Here is a 21,082-nt window from a genome sequence, read left to right as displayed (position 1 = left end):
GTAGTAGTAGTAGTATTAATATCTTGATTGAAGCTGTGTTTAATAGAAATATCTCTTGCCAAGACAATTGGTAGCCTCTCATAAATAAGCAGTTATGAGAATATGTAAAATAAAACATGTATGGCCGTTATAAAATGAACAGGAACCAGAGATAATCTTCACGGAACAAGAAGGATAACCACTGGCTCCCTGTTGATTTTATAAAGGACATTTGTGGTGTGATATTGTAATAAGTTTGGTTGGGAGTGTTTTCACCATAGCAGGCCTATAATTCAACCTGTTCAACCCAGGTTATGAGACTAAAAAATGTCCACCTCAGCTTTTAGCACTGTACTACATCTTGATTTAAATACAGTGCGTGAACAATAAGTCTTTTCCCTAACACCACTTCCACCTCACAGTAGTTCCATCACCCAGACTATTAAAAACTCTACACACAAAAATTCACAAAGACCGACATTTAAGAGTGAGAGAAAAAGAATATCATTGAGCTGATGAGACCAAGATGAGACTTGGCCTTGGCCTCATGGTGTCCATCCAGTCCTGCGCCCCAGAGACACTCAGCAGGTGCTCCTCTCTGCCTTAAAGGTCTGCAGAGTCCCAGACAGCACCTGTAATTAACTCCAGGGGAGTTCAGTCAGTCCAATACCGTAGACTGTCCCTCCAACAAGAGGAAGACAAACCCCACAGCTCACTTCAATATTTAAACAAGCCATCCTGTGCAAGAGAAATGAAAACCTCTTGTCTGCATGACCAGTCTCTGTACAGAGCGGGATCTGTGAGCGTGTTTGAGGAGGTTCTCAACTCCAAAAACCTTCAAGCAAATTTTCAGTCTGATTTGTTATTCATAAGCCTGCAATAGATGAAATGTACACAGCTGATCTCTCACCTCAAAATCCTCAGAAGTTAATTTAATGATTAAATAGCATACGGACTTTGTAAGAAAAAATAATATGAATACAAATGAGAATAAGAATAATTCTGACATGCTGGGTCTTCTTTTCTATTTGGACAAGGGGAAACACGTCCAGTATGTCAGTTTAGTCCCTCTAACAAAATGTCCCTAACAAAAAAAATGTTGTTTTTTTTGTTGTTGTTTTTTTGTTGTTTTTTTAATCACTATACCAGTTCCTCATATGCTGTCATGCTAGTTCCTCTCATCTTCTCCGCTCTCTGTGGGAAGGGATCAACCCCCCCCCCCCACCCCCCACCCCACCCCACTGGCGGACTCAGGGATCCCTGTTGTCGGCCCCCATGTTTGAAAAAGTCTCACTAAAGTGCCCCTTAAAGTGCCAAAACAAGAGGAAGTGCCCTGCTGTCTGCCCTTCACATGGAAAAAAAGACTGAATGCCCTCTTGGGTGCCCCTTATGCAATACATGAATAAATAATCATAACTTAGAGTAAATTGGGTGCTCCTCTAATGGAGAAGTGCCCCTCCAGTGGATAAAATGTGCAGTGCTGTAAAGGGAGTCCCAACATGTGTGAGAATATGGGAAGTTTCTTAATGGTGATGTGGTGCTGTAGGACAGGAGCCCTTACAAAGGGATAAACGTGAGGTTCACTAGGTGCTTTTCTGAAGAAAACTCAGAAGGTGGGGCCGCCTGTCATACAGTAGGTCCCCTTTTTATTTTTTTCCCCCTGAGTCTGCCACTGCATGGGGGCGAGCACAGAGACAGTGGACCAGGTGAAGTGAGGATGAGCTGAGGAGTTGATGAACTCCACATGTTACCACTCAGAGTGCAATAATAGAGAGAGAGAGAGAAAGAGAGAGAGAGAGAGAGAGAGAGAGAGAGAGAGCACATGAGAGAGGAATAAAGATGAAGCATAGATCAGAAGTACATGATTCTGACAAGAAAAGTTGCTCCCAGTTGTGTGAATTTATCTATATGAATTTATTCATCTGATCACAGCAGATAGCTCCTCATATGAAACGTGTTAATAAATTCATTCAGACCTGCTGTGAAGCACTAGCCTAATACATTTAAAATTTTGCTCTACATTTTAAAATGTAGAGCAATTTCCCTGAGGGAACGTGCCCAAAGGGATCAATAAAGTTGTATCTAATCTAATCTAAAAAGTATTTTATCTGTTTATTAATTCATGTATTCGCTAAAATTAAATAAGGAATGACAACAGAAGCATTTTATTTTATTTTATTTTATTTTATTTTAGAATCCCTCAGTGGAGTTACACCTGTATAACCTGCAATTTCCAGCCTCCACTGCAGTAAACTGCGGCGGACACAGGGGGCATCAGCGAGCACCTGTCCCTCTTTGCGCACTGTTAATAACCGTAGAACAAGAGCCGCCTACCATCTTGGCACTACGTTTGAAAACAGACCTGCACAAGCCACGTAAAAGTGAGCTTATTTACTATATTGCAAGTGTTTCTAACACAGTGTGTATGCCAGGCAACAGAAAAGGGTTTGAGGATGTAGGACATGTTTTCAGCTCGGCAAGTTTCGATCGGGAAACCTTGTCGCCACGCACTTAAACAGTTATTTCCGGAGACTGTCTATGGAGCAGCACGGACGTGGCTAAGTCAACCGCTAACGTTAATGTTAGCCGAGGAGGCTAAACTTGGGGATTGTCTCAGGCACCGCTGGGACTGTCTGGATAGCTATGTCCAATGAGTCGTTTTCTGCATCAACTAAAGGCAGAGGAATACACGAATGCCTTAACCCGTTAGGTGCCTGACATTTCACACACTGTGAGCCAACAACCTCGGCAAACTGAAGAGGCAACTAGCAACTCATCATGGCAAGTGCCTTAGCAGCCAAAATGGGATTGAACTCGTTGAGGAGAAAACAAGCCAGGAACTTCAACGTGAGGATCAGCACAATGGAATCGGACATGGAGTTCAACTGCGAGGTGTGTGTGTGTATGTATGTGTGTGTTTGAGAGTGACTTTTGTGACTTCACTCAACTTATATAAAATGGTTGAGTGAATAATGGCAGTGATCCTGATCTACACAGCAGGATCACATCAGCATCAATCCATCCAATTCCTCCGCTAAGTGTCATTTTTATGCCGCATTCACTTTGCAATGTTTTATATTCCAAGCTTAATTTCAGTGCGTAACAGTATAATAATGTTTTATTCAAGTTATTCAAGTGTGAGTCATTATAGGCACAGATTCCTTAAATTTCAGTCTTTATTATGACCCAGAGGCTGATATCAGATGTGACTCAGAAGAAATAACACAGGAAATTTCTTCTTTTGACACAAGGTGGCAGCAAGTAACTACCAGCACACTGAAATTCATGCCACTGTAGAGCAAAGACCAGCCAACTGCAATAGACAGTATGTTGTTGTTGTTGTTGTTGTTTTTCATTATCTCTGTCTTATGCGGGCATGCAATCAGGAAGAAAATTAACAGTGTCAAAGTCCAGTCAAATTTAGCATTTGCTGATGTGCTCAATAATCTGTCAACCTGCAGTTTGAAAATCCACATGACTTGTTCTGGTGTCATTCTGTGATTGCAAATACATGTCTGGCCTCATTGCTGTGTCATTGGTTTCACTGACAATGTGCCAGAGCACCGAGGCATCCGATTTTCGTGCAGAGCCCATCTCTGTACTTAAAGAGGAGGAACCCCACCAAGGTTTGCAGCTGGTAATTACACAGAGCAGTAGAATGTCAATTGCAGGTTTGAAATTTCTATTTTCTGTGCAGGGATGATAATTGTATCAATTATGGGTTTTGTAAATAGCAATTATTGGGGTTTGGCCATGTTGACAGAGCACTCGCATTTAGTCTTGCGTATTAATTTAAACTGACTTTGATTGGCCATACTTGTCATACCTCCTGTTTCTCACAGTTTTTACCTCTATCCTCCGCTCTATCTCTGAACACACTTTGAAGAACCATGCACCCTTAGTTGGGTAAGATATTAAATTTATTTAAAGTCGACATGAACATTTGATATGCCTTTTTTTTTCTCAGCTCTCAGGTGGATGGGGGAAACATGTGGCTCCCTGCCTTGAACTAGACTGAGGTTAGGATAGATACCAGACTCCGATATGTCTGGGCCTAGTAAAGACAGGTTATTATCACTGCCTATGAAAATTGTACCCTCTAAAGAATCAGGTTGTCTTGTCATCTTGCTTGTTCATAAGCAGTATGAGCAGAAGACAGCCCTAATGAATGTGCTCAGCAGAGCTGTGTGCATGATGCTTAGCTGTACCATACTTATTTTGTCTAGTTAGTATCAGCCTGATCCTTTTAAGAATTTTGCACAGTAAAACCAATGGCTACATATATGCTCAGTCAATAACAACTATTCCAGTTTTGTAAGAGTTTGTCTGTTTTTCCTCTGTGTGCAGATTGATTTTAAAACCTCTGTGTCTTGCAGGTCAAGTGGAAGGGAAAAGACCTTTTCGATTTGGTGTGCCGGACTCTGGGTCTGAGGGAGACATGGTTTTTTGGGCTGCAGTACAACATCAAGGATACGGTAGCTTGGCTTAAGATGGACAAGAAGGTAAGTGATGAGATGTTAACCTTGCCGCGATGGATCTAAACAATTATGGCACGATGCATAGCAAACACAGCTAATGTACAGTTGGTTCAGTGACAGTGAAAAGGGAATGCTGCTTGCAGGTCTTGGATCAGGAGGTACCCAAGGAGGAACCAATCACTCTTCACTTCCTGGCAAAGTTCTACCCCGAAAACGCTGAGGAGGAGTTAGTGCAAGACATTACACAGCATCTCTTCTTCCTACAGGTACATAATGTTGGCCCGCTGCTTTCTCATTTTTTATGGTGATGGTGTGTATGCAGTGTTATTTTTACCATTTGGAGATAAATCAGTAAGTCAGTCATTGTAGGCACTCGGATATCACCTTTAGAAGTGCAGATTATACTTTTGGTTTTGGGACTGTGTATCCCAGGCAAGTGTGGGATAGATGGGAGGAGTATAAACTTAGTCTATCACACCACAAAGGCCTTATGAGAAAAAATCATAAGGGCTTACAGGTAAACTTGAAATCTGCCGTGCTTTACAGAATTGGCTGTGGATTACAGCCCAGCCATTGGGCAGAAAGCCTCCTTCGCTTTCTTTCCTTGATCGCAATCATCCCAGAGGCTTCCTGTGTTCGAGGCTTCAAAAGCAAGTTTAAAGAGGTTAGAAGTCAGTTTCATCTCTCTGAAGTGCTGGGTGACTTCAGGTTAGTTCTTTGAACAAAGGAAGAAGAATAAAATAAGAAAAATAGTGTGTTTGTGGGGTGGTGGTCTTCTTTACTTTTGCTGATCTGGTGCCAACAGGGGGCAGGCGTCCACACACTTTCCGACAAGCTGCTGAGCAGAACTCTCTGTAATACACTTTCTCCATTGTCCCGCTCTGATTGTGTGCAGCCATGTGGAATCAATGCACAACATATTACCACTGCCCTTTCTCTTCACTTAATACTCTCTGGGGAATTCCTGCGGAGCCCGACACTATTTCCTTCGCAAGAGATGAGATTTGTAACTGTGCCCCCGCTGTCAGATTCAACCAGCTACATTTATCAATTACCAATTAGGTTTAAGGGCTCAGTTATTGGCCCAGTTAATGACATATTCTCCATGGAATGGTTGTCCCCTGTAGCACCCTCGTCATATCCAGTCCATTGTTCTGGTTTAGTTACACGGCTTAAGACAGCAGTGTGCTTGTGTTCTGCCGCTATCTGGAGTAGAGGCACTTATCTACTTACGGCATATAAAAAGTCCCTCTTTGTCCTTAATCCGTTTAAAGGTAGTTTAAGCTGTTATTTATTTATTTATTTATTTATTTTCAGGGGGGAACCTTCCTTACAAAAGACTACAGCCGACAAATTACTCAACAGTTAAAGTGGTGCACAGCAACAAGGGGGGAAGAATACAAATGCCTAGTGCTTCACATCGCCCGTCTCCTTATTACGCTACACTCATTAATTCCTATAATGTCGGGAGCAGGCCTCTGTTCAGATAGTGTCACAGCCATGACAGCTGGATTAGTGCTTATCAGAAATGATCACCGACCCAGCTACACACACATACACACCTCACGTAACTTGCACAATTCACACAAACAGACACACACACACACACGTGTCTGTCACCTAGGCCCTGCGGTCTTGGCAACAACATAGCCTCATTTGTAAACCAGATTGGAAGTCTCAGCCTCTTAGTGCTTCCCACGATTGGGGACTGTCACCTCTGGCTCAACACCTTTGTTAGTTCACAACAAGAGGAGGTAGCATGCTAGTTTTACAAATATGGTTTGAAGCACCAAATTGCCCACTTATGTTATTAAGACTGAGGCATGTTTGCAGCCCCCCAGCTTTGCGCACCATACATATTTACACAAGTTACAGTTGATGGAGCAAGAGTAAAATCACTTCATAAAGGGAAGTAGTTTGAGTGTGGAGGGTGTTAATGCTACTTGGTTTTGCGGTGTTTCTAGGGCTTCTGCATTTATGACTTGTCATTAGGCTCTGTTGACTACCAAGCTGCCTTTCTTGGAGCAGTTTAATGATCAAATGAAATTCAGTTGGCTTAGGTATGCAGTTCTTGGGCTGGTGGCTAATAGGTCCCCATGTGGCTATTGCACTTACTTCTTATGTACTTGGCGTAGTTTTTCCTCTTTCTGGAACTTCATAAAATAAAAAAAAAATGAAGCGCCCATGGAGCAGTTGCAGCTGGCAGTTTTTTAACAAGTTCTCAGTGTATAAGAAGTTGATTTTGTGGACACTGAAAACACAAGTCAGAAGGACTTTGAAAAGCCATGGATTAAACGCTGTCAAATACCACTTCGGCAGTCGTATCTGAACACCGTCTCTACCTATGTATGGCTCCCCTATGTGCCAGATTTATTAAAAATGAAATGAAATGAATGAATACAGGGAATTTGGTTCTGGCTGTCAGAAGCACAGTTCTTGGTTAGACAGTTGTATTTCACCTTAAACTGTCAGTATTGTCTCTAAGATATTCATTTTTTAGTGTGTTTGTTAGATCACCTGTCAATCTGATTCAAGTCCTTCATTTCCCAAGAAGCATTTTGTTCCTCTCACGACATTCAATATAGACTACAGTCAAGAATTATTGGCACTTTTCATCAAGAGTCAAAATTGTTGGTACACCTAAAGAGTACTTAAAATAAAACCAAACAAAGTGGCCTCTGTAGCCTAATGATTTATTTAAAAAAAAAAAAAAATTGATTGCTGCCTTTAGAACAGTATTAATGCCTGTCACCATTTCCTCTTTCACTGTGTAAATATGGGATTGTGCAGATGTAACATCCACTTTTCATCCATCACTGATGGGAAAGCCAATGAGCTTTCAACTCAGAATGAAACAGATGGTGGTTGACCTACACAAATCAGGTAAGAGATATTAAAAAATACATTAACAGTTGAGAATAGCACTAAGCACAGCCAGGCCACAATCCAATCACAAAAACTGTCAGAAGTCTGGAACTGTTGCAGAGTTGGCAGGAAGAGGATGCATGTGCTTATTGCCCCAACGGAAAGTGAGGAGGAAGGTTGGGGAGCCAAAGAAGAAGCCAAGGGATCGCAAAGTTTTTGAACTGCACTGTTGAGTGGAATCTTAGTGTTTTCAAGTTTCAGGTTTCAGCTGTTAGACTAGATGGTGCCTCCATGTCAACAAGCTCCTTGAAAGGTTGCACAAAAAAATACCCTTATTGAGAACAACCCACAAATTGAAAGGTCTGATCTTTGCCAAGCATCACAGAAACTACAATTGGAGTTGTCTGCTGTTGTCTGCAGATGAGACCACAATTGAACTGTTTGTCCATTCTCACCATCATCATTTTTGGTGACAAAAGATGCATGCATACAAGGAAAAGGACCTGATACACACAGTTAAATGTGGTGGTGCGGTTGCTCTTGTTGAGATCCGTTGCATAATGCATCCTACCATATACCAGGATATTTTGGGCCAAAACCCAGCTGGCAGAGACAACATGCATTCGAAAAGACCCTTTAACAAGACAATGACCCTATCAAAATCAACTCAGAAATGGTTGTGAGAACACAAAATCAATGTTTTGAAATGGCAATCTCAGTCGCCAGACTTTACCTGTGCTGAAAACCTGTGATCTAAACTGAAGAGGGTAGAGCACAAGTGCAAACCCAGGAATATCAAGAATCTTGACATTTTCTGCATGGAGGAGTCACACATTACAGGGAGAGAGGCTCAGTGCTGTTATCCTCTCAAAGGGAGACTTCACCAAATGTTTAGCATTCCAAAACCTGTGTTTCAAAGAAAAAAATGCACTACATATAACCTTTTGTTTTTTTTGTTAAAATACTGTGTTGAAATGTATCTGTCTCCCCTATAAGCTTGAGCACCTATATGATTCTTTGCGTGTGTTGTTAATGTTTGCTTATTGAACATGAACATGAAAACAAACAAACAAATAAACAAAAACACATGAAGTGTGCCAATAATTCACAAGTTGAGTGTACATTTGATGCTTCAACTGCGGGAAAAGGGTTCTGATATTTATAGACAGGTTTTGCAGTTTTGCAAATTTCCGTAACACTTGGAATAACTGTTAGGCTTGATTTTTTTTCTGTTTAAAAAAGTGAGGAAGGGTGAAGCACGTTCAGTTGGCAAGATACTGTAATTGGTAGCAGCTTGAATCTAACTCTTGGTGTTTCCCCAGGTGAAGAGGAAGATCCTAGAGGAAGAGATTCACTGTCCGCCTGAGGCCTCTGTGCTCCTGGCCTCTTATGCCGTCCATGCCAAGGTAAGGGGGCTTTCTTGAAAAGTTGGATTATGATCAATCAAGAGCACTTCTGCATCCATCCTTTGATTTACTTGTATGTATTATTCATCCAGCATTAACATTTGTGTAGCAAAACTGCAATTTCTCATCATTGAAGATCAAACACTCAAATCTTAGGAAATCGCCACAGGGGAAAAAAAAAAAAAAAAACACTTAATAAACCTCAGGCGATCTCAGTCGTTTTGGTTGAGGGATCCCATCACTCTGAAATCCCCAAGAAAAAGATAGGGAGAGTAAGGTGCAGCTTTTTGACAGGTGGACAAGGTCTAGTGAGACTACAGCTCTACCTCAAAGACTTGGCCGGGAGCCCACCGAGACTCGCCTTCCCTTGCCAATTTAGCAGGCATTGGTTGAAAGAGACCGACTGTGCGGATAGAAAAACCCCTCACCCAATCAACTTGAGATTTGTGCTTTCTGCTGTCAGCACCCTCAAACTGGACACGGCAGAAAACATGGAACCAGAACCTGTTTTCATTTAATCAGCAGTCCGCTTTGATTAGACGCAATATGATTCAGTTGGCATAAAAAAGAGGAGACAGGTACTTGTTTGGTGAAGCAGCTGCTGAGAGCTTTTTGGCAGTCTTCTCCCATGTCCTTTTTTCCCTCTGACTGTTTTTGTGCAGAAACTATCAACCAGCCTGTGAAGTATATTGCTCAGTGGGATCCACACTGGGACCCTGACTCATCTTTAATCATGATTATGCCAAGGCTGACGGTAGTAGTGAGGAGAGCATTAGTAAGATACGACATGAAGGTGTTGCACGTGTTTGTGTCTGTGCAGGTAGAGGTATATTCCAGGTTATTAATGTCTAAAGGGAGTCTTTTTTATGATCTGAATCATAGATGCAGTCAGCTGGGGACAATTGCATGGTGACTCCCTGTGTGTAATTGGTTTCCAATCAGAGCAGAAAGTGGTGTATAATTCACAACAAATGCAGTGGAAAGCCGAGTAGAAGCTGCCATTATCCTGCATGAGTTGTAGAGAGTGAATAAATAGAAGGAATGATAAGAATTACTAGAAATGCGTGAATCTGTATGCACACACACATGGGCCAACTAACTCTCATGAAACTGTTTTTTATGCATGCCTGCATGTTTTTGCATGCACTCTGCTAGCCAAAGGGGTTGTATGTGGGGGACATGAAATAGTTCCTTAGGTTTGTACCACAGCAGAGCGCTTTAGGAATCTTTTAAAATGTATTCAGTCTTCCAGATCAGCATGTTTAAGAGCCACATTTGGTTTAGTCTGATTTGCATGTGTTGAATCACTAGTCTTAACCAAACAAAACTTCTTTTTCTGTGTATATGTGTGTGTGTGTGTGTGTGTGTGTGTGTGTGTGTGTGTGTGTGTGTGTGTGTTTGTTTGTATATGCGTGTGTATGGTCTCTGAGCTGACAGTTCAGCCACTGAGGGCCCTCAGAGGGGAGGCTACCTCCTGCTTTGTATTCTGTGTGGGCGCGGTGCTACGAGGAGGTGTTGACAGGGAATTTCAAGAAACAGCCGCACCGGAAAATGCGGAGGGGGCTGCTACGGCACGAAGCTTGAGTAGCGAGCAATTTTGTCTCGCCTAAGCCACAACGCGACCAGGGGCAGGGAGATAGGAGACCAGCTGAGTGGGGAAGGAGATGACACGCTGATAGGCGCACACAGGGCGAATGTCACTACTGAGAAACGTGGCATTTTTTGGTTTCAAAGAGACCTATACCCCTTTCAGCAACACTGTCACTTCATGTTGGTACGGTTTACATTTACGAGAGGGTATCAGCAGTTATCCAAAAAGATTGGATATGGGCAGCAGTCCACAATTGAGAATGAAGACCTTCAGTGTGAACTTAGCCCAAGGTTTAGTTGGCCACCTGTGGAGCAGCAGACCGGTGTCAGCTGCAAAGTCAAATTGTGTCTTTTATGCTTTGTCTAGCTAAAACGGAGTTTCAGGCTAAACGTGGCAAAGGTGTATTTGTTGCCATGTTATGTAGGGATTGTAAATGTATGATGTTTTTATACCTCTGGGCATGGCTGTCACCGCCGTGGAGTCATTCCATTTTCTGGGTTGTCTGTGTGTCCGTCCATCTGTCTGCCTGTCTGTCCCACTCTCGCGAACGTCGTATCTCAGGAATGCCTTGAGGGAATTTCTTAAAATTTGTCACAAACGTCCGTCTAGACTCAAGGATGAACTGATTAGAATTTGGTGGTCAAAGGTCAAGGTCACTCAGGCCTCACAAAACACGTTTTTGGCCATAACTCAACAATTCATATGCTAATTATGACAAAGATGCACATTAACGTCAATTAGGCTAAAATGATGAAGTCATGACACTTTATATCCAAAAGTTCAAAGGTCAAGTTCACTTTGATTTGTTCCTCTGTTACTGAATGTGTCACTTGGTACCACTGTCAAGTTAACAACAGAGTGAAGCTCACATGGTCTTTTGTTAAACAAACAAACAAACAAACAAAAAAACTATTGTCTTAAGACAGGCCTGACTGAGAACTGTAACCTGCAATTCTTAGAAAAAGGCATATTGGTAACGGTTGTAATGGAGTTGGAGGATATCAATATTGACCTCAAAAAGCCATATGGGTGTGCTCGTACTTCCAAGATTTTGACAGAGGCTCTGTTGACCCCAATATATAATCATTAGTCAGTAGTCAGTACTGTGCCGTTGGTGATAATCGCAGAGTAAAATCACTGACACCCGTCCTTGTCCCCTGAGAATCGATAGTTGCTGTCAGTGTAGGGTTGTTTCGAATAATTGCAATCTAGGTGTGGAAGCAGGAGTGCATCTCAGAGCGGTGTCAAAACACCCACACTATCTCTCTCTGAGCTATAGCCCAGTTGGCACCATAATATTTCTTAGTCTGTGCATAATCAAATATTTAGTAGTTACAAACAAACAAGTGAGGAACTGTGGGAGTAGAAGGTGTGGGGATGAAAAACTGAAGGGAAGGGAACTAAATAAATGCCCCACAGCTTCTCCATTCTGCTAGACTCTCCTCCTGTCTGTGGGGTGCTAATTCAATTCAGCTCAGTTCACTGTGGTCTGGAGACAATAAAATAACGGTATAAACAGAAAAACATAACAAAACACCCCGACACACACCGTACGAGCAGACATTAGTTGGTTAAAACCAGACAAGGAGTCAACAGCTTTGATTATTTCTTGTGCAAATTAAAGGATAAATCCACCCTGAAATTCTTTAAAAAAAAAAAAAAAAAAAAACTGTTTTAAAAAAAAGCAACTGTGAATGTACCTTATATTTCTGGGCCCATTTTGTCGTTCGTGGTATATTTGTCATATTCTCGCTGATAAGTGTCCCAATGTAGACAACATGACATCACACTGGCATATTTCCAGCACAGCTACAATAGAGTAATAGCAGAATTTTTTCAGCAGTGTAAAACATGATAAACATCAGGTTTATATTATTATTTTTTTTACAGCCCCGTCATTTTGCACAGATGCTTAACAGTAAAAAAAAAATCCACCATAAAGGAGGCAGAGATACCAATTTATCACAAGCAGTAGCCCCAACAAAACATAATGCAGTGCAGTTAAAAGATATGCTGCATTTTGAGTAAGAGGTGCGGATCAGATGATAGACACCCCAATATTCATGAGCTAGTTTGCTCGCTGGCTCTATTTCACTGCCCATTCAGGCATCTGTGATTGAAAGCAGCAAGTTCACGACTGTCAAAAGTCAGCTTAGGAAATGCAGGAGATTGCTGAGTACAACTTGGGGAGTTTAGGAAAAGTGCATACACCAAGAAAGTAAATGATATTTTATCACAAAATAACTACTGAAATGCATTGACCATATTCAAGATATCCAACAATTTAAGAGTATCCCAGGGTGGATTGTTTGACAGCTTAACCATACAAGTTTGTTTGTTTGTTTGTTTGTTTTTTTAAACCAGAGGTCAGTGGCTTGACCTGTCTTATAAAAAAACACAGGGAATTGGAAATGCAATTTCAAATTTATGCAGGTGAAATAAAACAATTACAGATTCCCATGAAAGTCCCATGGCGCTATGCAGATGTAATTAATTCGCATTTTATTTGAATATGATCCGAGCTCTCTGGTTCCTTTGTTGCTCAGCTCCACTAATGATGGCTGTGGAGAGAAATGCAATGTTAGCTGCTAGTTAATGTTAGCAAATGAACCATGTTTGCAAAAATAGTTTATAACACATTACATACATGCATATATATAGAGGCAATCCTCATACAGCATTGTGCTTTATTAGAAAAGGTCAGAGTATGTGTTAACTCTACCTTACAGTAGTCTGCAAACTTTCCTGTAATGAATCCAGAAGTTCTGTGATGCAAAGTGAATCTCATTTACATGTGAATTAATACAAATTCACTCCATTTTAGTGAGTAGAAACTGCCAAATAAAGAATACAGATTTTTTTGTACATTGATGAAATTTCATAGTAGAGAGAGCAGAGAAAAGTGAAATGCCTCATTGTGGCAGACTAAATGACCTGAATTAGTCTTTTGTGCCATCATAGCCAAACTGTGGTTAAACCTCAAATGTTTCTAATAACAATTCACTCCAAAACAAATGAAAGAAAGAGCAGAAAACAGCAACAACAAGAAGAAACCAAAATGACAGCTGAAGACAGAACTGGATTGGTTAACAGAATCTAATTGACAACAGACACACGCAGAGAATGTAGCAACACACACACACACACACACACACACACACAGACACACACACACCGGTGAATGTTCGTACACACTGCACAGCCCTGACTGTGAAAACTACATCATTCAAAGGCCTCAGCCACAGCTTTATTGTAGCCCAAAGAAAATTCCCCAGCACTAATGAATCATTGCTAATACCACCATATCTCCTTTTAAAAACGCTTGATATCTTTCTTACCCCGGCTCTATGGCACGATGAGTTATCAGTCATTCTCTGTGAAATATCTCTAATGGCATCATGTAATAGCACTGTCTTCCAATAACTGGGCCACTGGATATGAGTTGCAAGTTAATGACCTGATGGGAGACCAGCCTCCATTCATTCACAGTGACACCCCCTTCTTATGAATGCAGTAGTTTCACCTCATGAGCAGCTCCCTGGAGAGACACCGTCTGGGTTATTATCAGAGGGATGCTGGCTGGTGGTCATTAGTTTGGAGTGTTTTTAATTCTTTTGACGCTTACACTCAATTTTACAGTACGGGGACTACGACCCCAGCGTTCACAAGCCTGGCTTTTTGGCTCAAGAGGAGCTGCTGCCGAAGAGGGTGAGAGTCAGCTGATTTTACCTTGATTCCTTAGCGTAGTGAATTATAGCCTAATGCACCGGTAAAGTAACCACTAAACCACTGAAAGAATGCATGCTGAGAAATGTAATTCATCTTGACCTTCAATTGCTTTCACTTAGTTAAACCATGGTCTCTGCAGTAAGTCAAAAAAAGAAAACATGGAATCAGAAATCACCAAGTAAATGAGGTGAAATGAAACATAAACAATCAATAAACCTGTAAAGGGAATTAAATTTGTTCAGTAACATAGACAAACAACATGGCATAAATGAAGTAAAAGAAAGCAGACAGAGGATCTTGATTGGTTTTTAGCATGCCAGGGTAATGGTGGATCAGTGTGTTAAGGAGGGTTTGCTTCACACTTGTAGCCAATCACTTCAAGTGGCCACACTAATTAGCTTTAATTTTTCCGTGAGCCACTAGAGCTTGTGACATCAGTGAAACCACAGGGTGAGTTCACAACACTTAAATTATTTGCTGTCATTCTGACCAGAGGGAACCTCCATGTGGTTAGCAGTGATGATCTATTACTAATCTACCTGTGTTCTGTTGATTGGCTTTGTCGTGTGCTGTACCTGTACATGTATGTTTATATGTGTTGCTCTAATTTCAGGTGATTAACTTGTATCAGATGACGGCAGAAATGTGGGAGGAGAGGATCACTGCATGTTATGTGGAGCACAGGGGTAGAACAAGGTAAAGACGGCTGTCCTGAGCAGCACCACTTTCGTCTAGTTTCATAGTCAGCAGCCCAATTTTCCACATCAGGCTCACGGGAAAATTGCTGCCTCAACGTGTTTAAAACAAGAATTCACAAGCAGTTTTATTATTATTTGAAACTATTGTCCACATTTGGCAGTGTGATCCAAGACAGTCATACAGCTCTTTCTGATGGGAAGTTTTTTTCCTTTTTTTTATGTCGTGCCACAAGAATTTAGACAGGAACTTCATACTTACATCAGGTTTTGCCTGTAGATTAAATGATATGATTAGATTTTGGATAACTTTGCTGCATACATTTGCATATTGATGAAGAGAACTCATTGAAGATATGCAGTTCATATTAAGTTATGTTAATTAATTATGCAATCAAAATGACTGGTTGTGATTATTAAGTCATATTGATTACGGTTCGATGTAAGGAAGGTCATATTCGGCCAGCAAGAGCTTCATGTGGCTCCAGAGGTAAATGAACTTTGCCGGCTGACTGTCTCTGGGCACTGAACCGAAACTTTGCTGAGCAGGAACAATATCACTGCCCGGCGTTGTCATAGTGCTCCCCACATTTTTGTTTGTTTGTCTGTTTGGGTCTGTTGTTTTTCTTTTTAATTTTTTGGCCAGCACAACATTGCAGAAATCTGACTTGACACGCCATGCGCATCGTCACATTTATAATGCCTACAGTGTTATGCACTAAAATTGCACAGCATTAATTATTTTCAGCTGTTCAAGATTTCCTCTCACCCACTCTCAAGTAATATTGTGCTCATTGTTCAACCAAGTTAAAGGTTGTTTACTTGGCATAATGCTTGTTTGTTCCTTTAAAATTTGATTAAGCTTAACTCATCAGTTTTCCAACCAGCCCTATCAAACACCCATTTATTAAAAGTTGAGATACCAGCATGGCCAGATTTTTCCTCTACCATCAAAATATGCAAATGTGTATTTTTTTCTTATTTTTTGCATTTTGTTTATTTATTTATTTCAGAAAATCATAACAGATATAGCACCCAGACAGCAGAACGAGGAGAGCAGAAGAGCATTATGCATTTGTTTTCACTATCACAGTTTTAAGAGGGCTGGAGGTGTCAGAATTAGTCTTCTCTCCCATTGAGCATGACCTCTAAAGCCTATTAGGGGAATTATGGTTGTGCTTTGTGTTGATGCTTGTGTGCTGATGTTTCCACCCTCGCTGGAGCTGTGTGGTTGAGATTTTGTAGATCACACAACATGACAGATGTCACACACAAAAGCAGAGGAAACAAGGTCTGATCTCTTTCTCTTCTCCTCTCCTCTCCTCTCTTCTCCTCTCCTCTCCACCCCCACCCCCCCTCTCCATCTCTCTCTGTCTTTCTTTGAACCAGGGATGAAGCTGAGATGGAATATTTAAAAATAGCTCAGGACCTGGACATGTATGGCGTCAATTACTTTTTAATCAGGGTGAGCTGAGGCTTCTCTTTTATATCGTGTTGCACCAAGCCAATATGAGAGACGAGGAGGTGTGTCATTTTCACCATGGAGAAGGGGAATACTAGTTTGACTCTGTCCTGACTCTATCATGTTGTATACATTTTGTCCTTATATGTAAATGTTATACATATTGCAGTATTTGATACAATTTTCCCAGCCTACCATCAGCCCAGCAATTCAAAAACAATTATTTTAATATTAGGGTTTTCTCCTCTCATCACATCTCCTAAAATGTATGTGTATATATGTAATAAATTCCACAGTAGTCAAACTGTCATGTGCAATCAAAATCAGCTATGTGTGCTATTGCTATTGCTATTATTACCATGTGCATTTGTTTAACTGCGATACACGTGACTTGCAACAAGGTGCAGTGCCAACGATTTGCTAACTTTTTTTTTTTTTTTAAATCAAATAGAAGTCAAAAAACGATATTGCACATGGCCACAGATACCAAGATATTCAGCATTGTCAGATATAAGCCCATGCCTTGTCATTGTGCAGACTGACCAATAGTTCGGTGAAGTTAGGTGAATCTTAACAAACAAAGAACCAACTTAACAAAAGCATTCCAGAAACAACTCACTCCAAACAGGAACTCGTTTGAGACAGCTCCAGCTTTGATCAATGCTTTTTCTTAAAGGCCAGGACATTTTAAAATACCACAGGCAGCTCAAACTCAACTCAGGTAATTCACTGCAGCATTACTTTTCAGGTAAATAAGCACAGACTGTGGATGCCACGCAGCTGGCATTCCTCATCTCAACCCAGACTAACAGTAATTGTGCAAAGCATTGCCACAGTAATGCCACCTATGTCAGATGAATTTATAAATGAGCGTTGGCTTGCAGGGTGATCCCACAGCTATTTACTAGTGTCCCTTAACAGATGGATAGTAAATCTTTGTTTCATCTGCACCTCCATTGCTCTGGCATGGCTTAGAATAAAAAGGGAACAGATCTTCTTCTCGGAGTGGACGCCCTGGGTCTGCACATCTACGAACCGGACAACAGATTGACTCCCAAGTGCTCCTTTCCATGGAACGAGATCCGTAACATCTCCTACAGTGACAAGGAGGTATGTTACGCACTTTTTACTGGGATGGAATTCAAGCTCTACTTCATAAAAGATGTGGTCGGTACTTTAAAGCTGCTTTAGGCAAGTGTCTTTGAGAGCAATTTTATCATACATGGTGAAATTCCCATCACACACCGGCACTTATCTCATAAGTGTACCCCACTGAGCACCAGACATCATTTAAAGATTGCGCTTATGCTTTAGCTCTCTTTAGGTTTTTGATGATATACAGCTTCGCTGTAGGCCATGCAATACACAAGTTATCACATATTTACTGTAATCATATGCACCACAGATATTCAGTGATGTATAAGGCAATGTTTTACGTTTTTGTCATAAATCTCAGAAGACATTACCTAAGACTTTTACTAAACTTTAGACAGTTCCACCCAAATTACTCGGATAAAGTAGTCCCAGGGGCTACTTTTCAAGGAACTAAAAGGTTCGTTCATCCACTTGCTTTCGGAGTTTCCACCGAGATATAAAGACCTGTGAAGATTAGGCAAATTAGTCTGCTGACATATGAAAAACTTACAGCTTTTTCTGTTCATCCTATTTTAACCCCCACTTGCTGACAGATTACTGATACAGTTTACGGTGTTTTTCTATCACGAGCAGATTGCCTACATCCTGCCGACGGGAGAAAAGCTGCTTCCTTAGGCCTCTGCTGCAGCTTTTAAACCCTGTGTAACTCAGTTTTGGTAAAGACATCTATAGCTATTTAGATCTCTTTTTAAAAAAATTGGCCATGTAAAATTGTTCAGTAGGACTGTGGGAAAAGTCCAGTCTCTTTGGTTGTTCTTTGGACTGTATTTTAATTCACAAAAATCCATGTGTCCAAAAAGAAAACACAGTAAACACAGAAAAACAAGACCACACACCCAAAAAGGTGCAGGTCAAAATGTAAAAAAGGCAATGGGAGAAACATGCCCTTCTCTCTTTGATTTTAAACTGTTTATTGGAGTACTTTTTCACCAGCGTGTTTTGGCTGTTGCCTTTATCACAGTGTGCGGTCCTCCCATTGTCTTTTCTATTCTGAATGAAAACAACCTGTCTCAGTTTGGGGGCGTTCTGACTTTGGTGTCAGTCAGATTAATGTCGGTGTGTACGCAGGGTAGCTGACCTCTGCTGTGCACAGGCTGGAATAACTGAACTCACAGCGTTATGGTGCAAAAAAAAGGCCGTCGGACAGTGAGAAATTTCCTTTTGACTGCCAAAGAGGCTTACACAGCTTACACAAACAGCAAAAACTAGGGAAGGCCGTAGAGGGAAAAAAATAATGAGTTAAGCGAGTAATTAAACTGTATTGGACATTGGGGTTTTTTTTGTGACTTTGAGAGCTATGGGACTTGGTGTCTGAAGTGATGCTGTACTAGGAGATTATTTTTGGACAGGTAAAGCTACCTTTTTTATATTTCAGTTACTCTGCATTTCTTAAGATTCGCCATCTTGCCTGCACCTCTGAGATTGCAAGCTTTTGTGTCGCGTGCGTGTGTGCGTGCGCGTGGGAGCGACCTGGAGGCAGGGCTGAAGTTTGGCCATAATTCCTCTCATTCATCCAACTTGCCTGCAGCAGCTTTAACATTGATCTTTTAGAATGTGAAAGAAAAGTCTCCTCATGTTTTCGTCAAAAGTCTGGGATTCTTGTCTCCTCAATATTTAGTTCACCATCAAACCGCTGGACAAGAAAACCAATGTTTTCAAGTTCAACTCTTCACGACTGAGGGTCAACAAGTTGGTAAGTTTGGTGCTTTCCACAAACCACATTTTTATTTATTTAGTAGGATTCCACTATCGTCATTCCCCACAGAGGCCCTGCTGTGTCTGCTAGTTCCAGTTCATGTTTCCATTCTGTGCTCAACTCGGGATGGCAGCTTACCACAAGCAAAATGTCACGAAATAGTTTGGCTGTGGTTCAGCGGAATGTATTTTTCCTATTGTTTTTTTTTTTTTCTTTGGTAAAGCTGTGAAAGTAGCTGGTGAATTTGAATTTAGGTACTATCAGCCATTTGGGCCAGATCGTTGTAAAACGGTTCCTTTCTTGATTTATCTGCTGTTCTGCAGATCCTGCAGCTGTGCATTGGGAACCATGACTTGTTCATGCGGCGGCGGCGGGTGGACTCTCTGGAGGTGCAGCAGATGAAGACCCAGGCGAGAGAGGAGAGGGCCAGAAAACAGGTACGGATAATGGAGAGACAGAGAAGAGGGATGGCGTCCAACTTTTCAGAGAGACAAAAGCGTACTTTCGATGTGCTATCATTTTATTTCACCTTTTCCACATATTTATCTTTATTGCGTTGATTTTTATGGCTGGTACCCAATGATCCATTTTGTCTCTGGCCCATCTGTCTCTTTGCACTCTCTCGCTTTGTCTATATTTCTACTTGTCTCTTACCTCTTTGTTTCTCTATCCACCTCCCTCAACTCTTGTGCCGGTCAGGTGGAGAGGCAGCGTTTGGAACGGGAGAAGCAGCTGAGGGAGGAGGCAGAAAGGGCCAGGGACGAGTTGGAGAGGAGGCTGATTCAGCTGCAGGATGAGGCCCACATGGCCAATGAAGCCCTGGTGAGACTGAATTGGGGGATCAAGACTGCAACCTATTGCATCGTAGGCTAAAGAACATATCCCGGAGAGATGAGCCCAGTTTGAAAGCAGCTCAAGTATACTGTCAGACTGACCTGCCCTCACACTCCCTGTCTTTCTTCTTTTTTTTGTCATCCCTTCTCTTTCCATTTCACATCTCACGCTGCCACTTTATCCTTTGTTTGGCTTCTTCTGTCTTCTTGTCCTTCTTGCACCTCTCCCCTCTTTCTTTCCTCTTTTCCTCCCCCCTTACTCCCTTTCTCTCACACCTTATGTTTGTCCCTGCTGTCTTCCTTTGCCCTAATGCCTCATTACTTCCTCTCTTTCCCACTTTACCCATCCCATTCCCCCATTTGTCTTTGTCCTACCTCTTTCTGCTGCCCTCCAGCTGCGTTCAGAACAGACGGCGGACCTGCTGGCTGAAAAGGCCCAGATCGCCGAGGAGGAGGCCAAATTGCTGGCCCAGAAAGCTGCCGAGGCTGAGACGGAGATGCAGCGTATCAAGGTGACGGCCATCCGCAGCCAGGAGGAGCGCCGGCTCATGGAGCAGAAGATGCTGGAGGTGGAGATGCTAGCCCTCAAGATGGCTGAGGAGTCGGAGAGGAGGTCAGGACAGGAGGGAGGAGTATGGGGTGGATGAATGTAGGGCATACATACATGCATGCATGTATTAGATCTGCCAGCCTGTACACATTTTGACATCAAAGTATGCTGGTGCTATTTTTAACTGTGAAGTACGCAAAAAGCTGGTGATGCCTTGTGAGTTTAACCGTTTGTGCAGTGCACAAGTCTAACAGCAAGAATCAAGAGCAAGTGTCCAGCCTGCCAAAAGGTAAATTAAAAAAGAGGAGGTCAACTAATCAAAGCGCTGGATTCATTCCCCTTGACTTTACCCACACACGAAAAAAATATCACAAGTGTGGATGATTGACAAATGCTTAATATCATTTCAAGAGACAGTAACTAGGCTCCACAAATCAATAGCAACACTGTTGACTTTCATTTTATCCCTCTTGTTCCCCCTCCTCACTCCGGCTGGCTGATTCCTCAAGTGAGGATCGTTCTTTGAACCCATTTGCAAAGGTGAACGGACTGAGGGAGATGTGGAACGTTGAGATTATGAACCAAGTTAACATTATGTATGTATCTGCAGCTTCTCACGAGCCATTTAAGATGACAAATTTAA

The 21,082-nt window shown here is 41.7% G+C and overlaps 1 protein-coding gene across 1 annotated transcript in view; it reads left to right on the top strand.

The window, feature by feature from the left end:
* Positions 1 to 2,311: 2,311 nt before the first annotated feature.
* The window catches only part of nf2a (NF2, moesin-ezrin-radixin like (MERLIN) tumor suppressor a), a 32,933-nt gene continuing 14,162 nt past the window's right edge, over positions 2,312 to 21,082 (top strand). The window contains exons 1-12 of the mRNA XM_030060174.1: positions 2,312 to 2,871; positions 4,356 to 4,481; positions 4,601 to 4,723; positions 8,645 to 8,728; positions 13,959 to 14,027; positions 14,662 to 14,744; positions 16,133 to 16,208; positions 17,181 to 17,315; positions 18,979 to 19,053; positions 19,380 to 19,493; positions 19,756 to 19,878; positions 20,285 to 20,502. Coding sequence (XP_029916034.1) covers positions 2,758 to 2,871; positions 4,356 to 4,481; positions 4,601 to 4,723; positions 8,645 to 8,728; positions 13,959 to 14,027; positions 14,662 to 14,744; positions 16,133 to 16,208; positions 17,181 to 17,315; positions 18,979 to 19,053; positions 19,380 to 19,493; positions 19,756 to 19,878; positions 20,285 to 20,502 — 1,340 coding nt within the window. The 5' untranslated portion in view covers positions 2,312 to 2,757. The remainder of the gene's footprint in view (positions 2,872 to 4,355; positions 4,482 to 4,600; positions 4,724 to 8,644; positions 8,729 to 13,958; positions 14,028 to 14,661; positions 14,745 to 16,132; positions 16,209 to 17,180; positions 17,316 to 18,978; positions 19,054 to 19,379; positions 19,494 to 19,755; positions 19,879 to 20,284; positions 20,503 to 21,082) is intronic.

Source organism: Myripristis murdjan, chromosome 9, assembly GCF_902150065.1.
Source record: "Myripristis murdjan chromosome 9, fMyrMur1.1, whole genome shotgun sequence".
NCBI lineage: Eukaryota > Metazoa > Chordata > Actinopteri > Holocentriformes > Holocentridae > Myripristis > Myripristis murdjan.
This window is presented reverse-complemented; position numbering and strand designations above follow the sequence as displayed.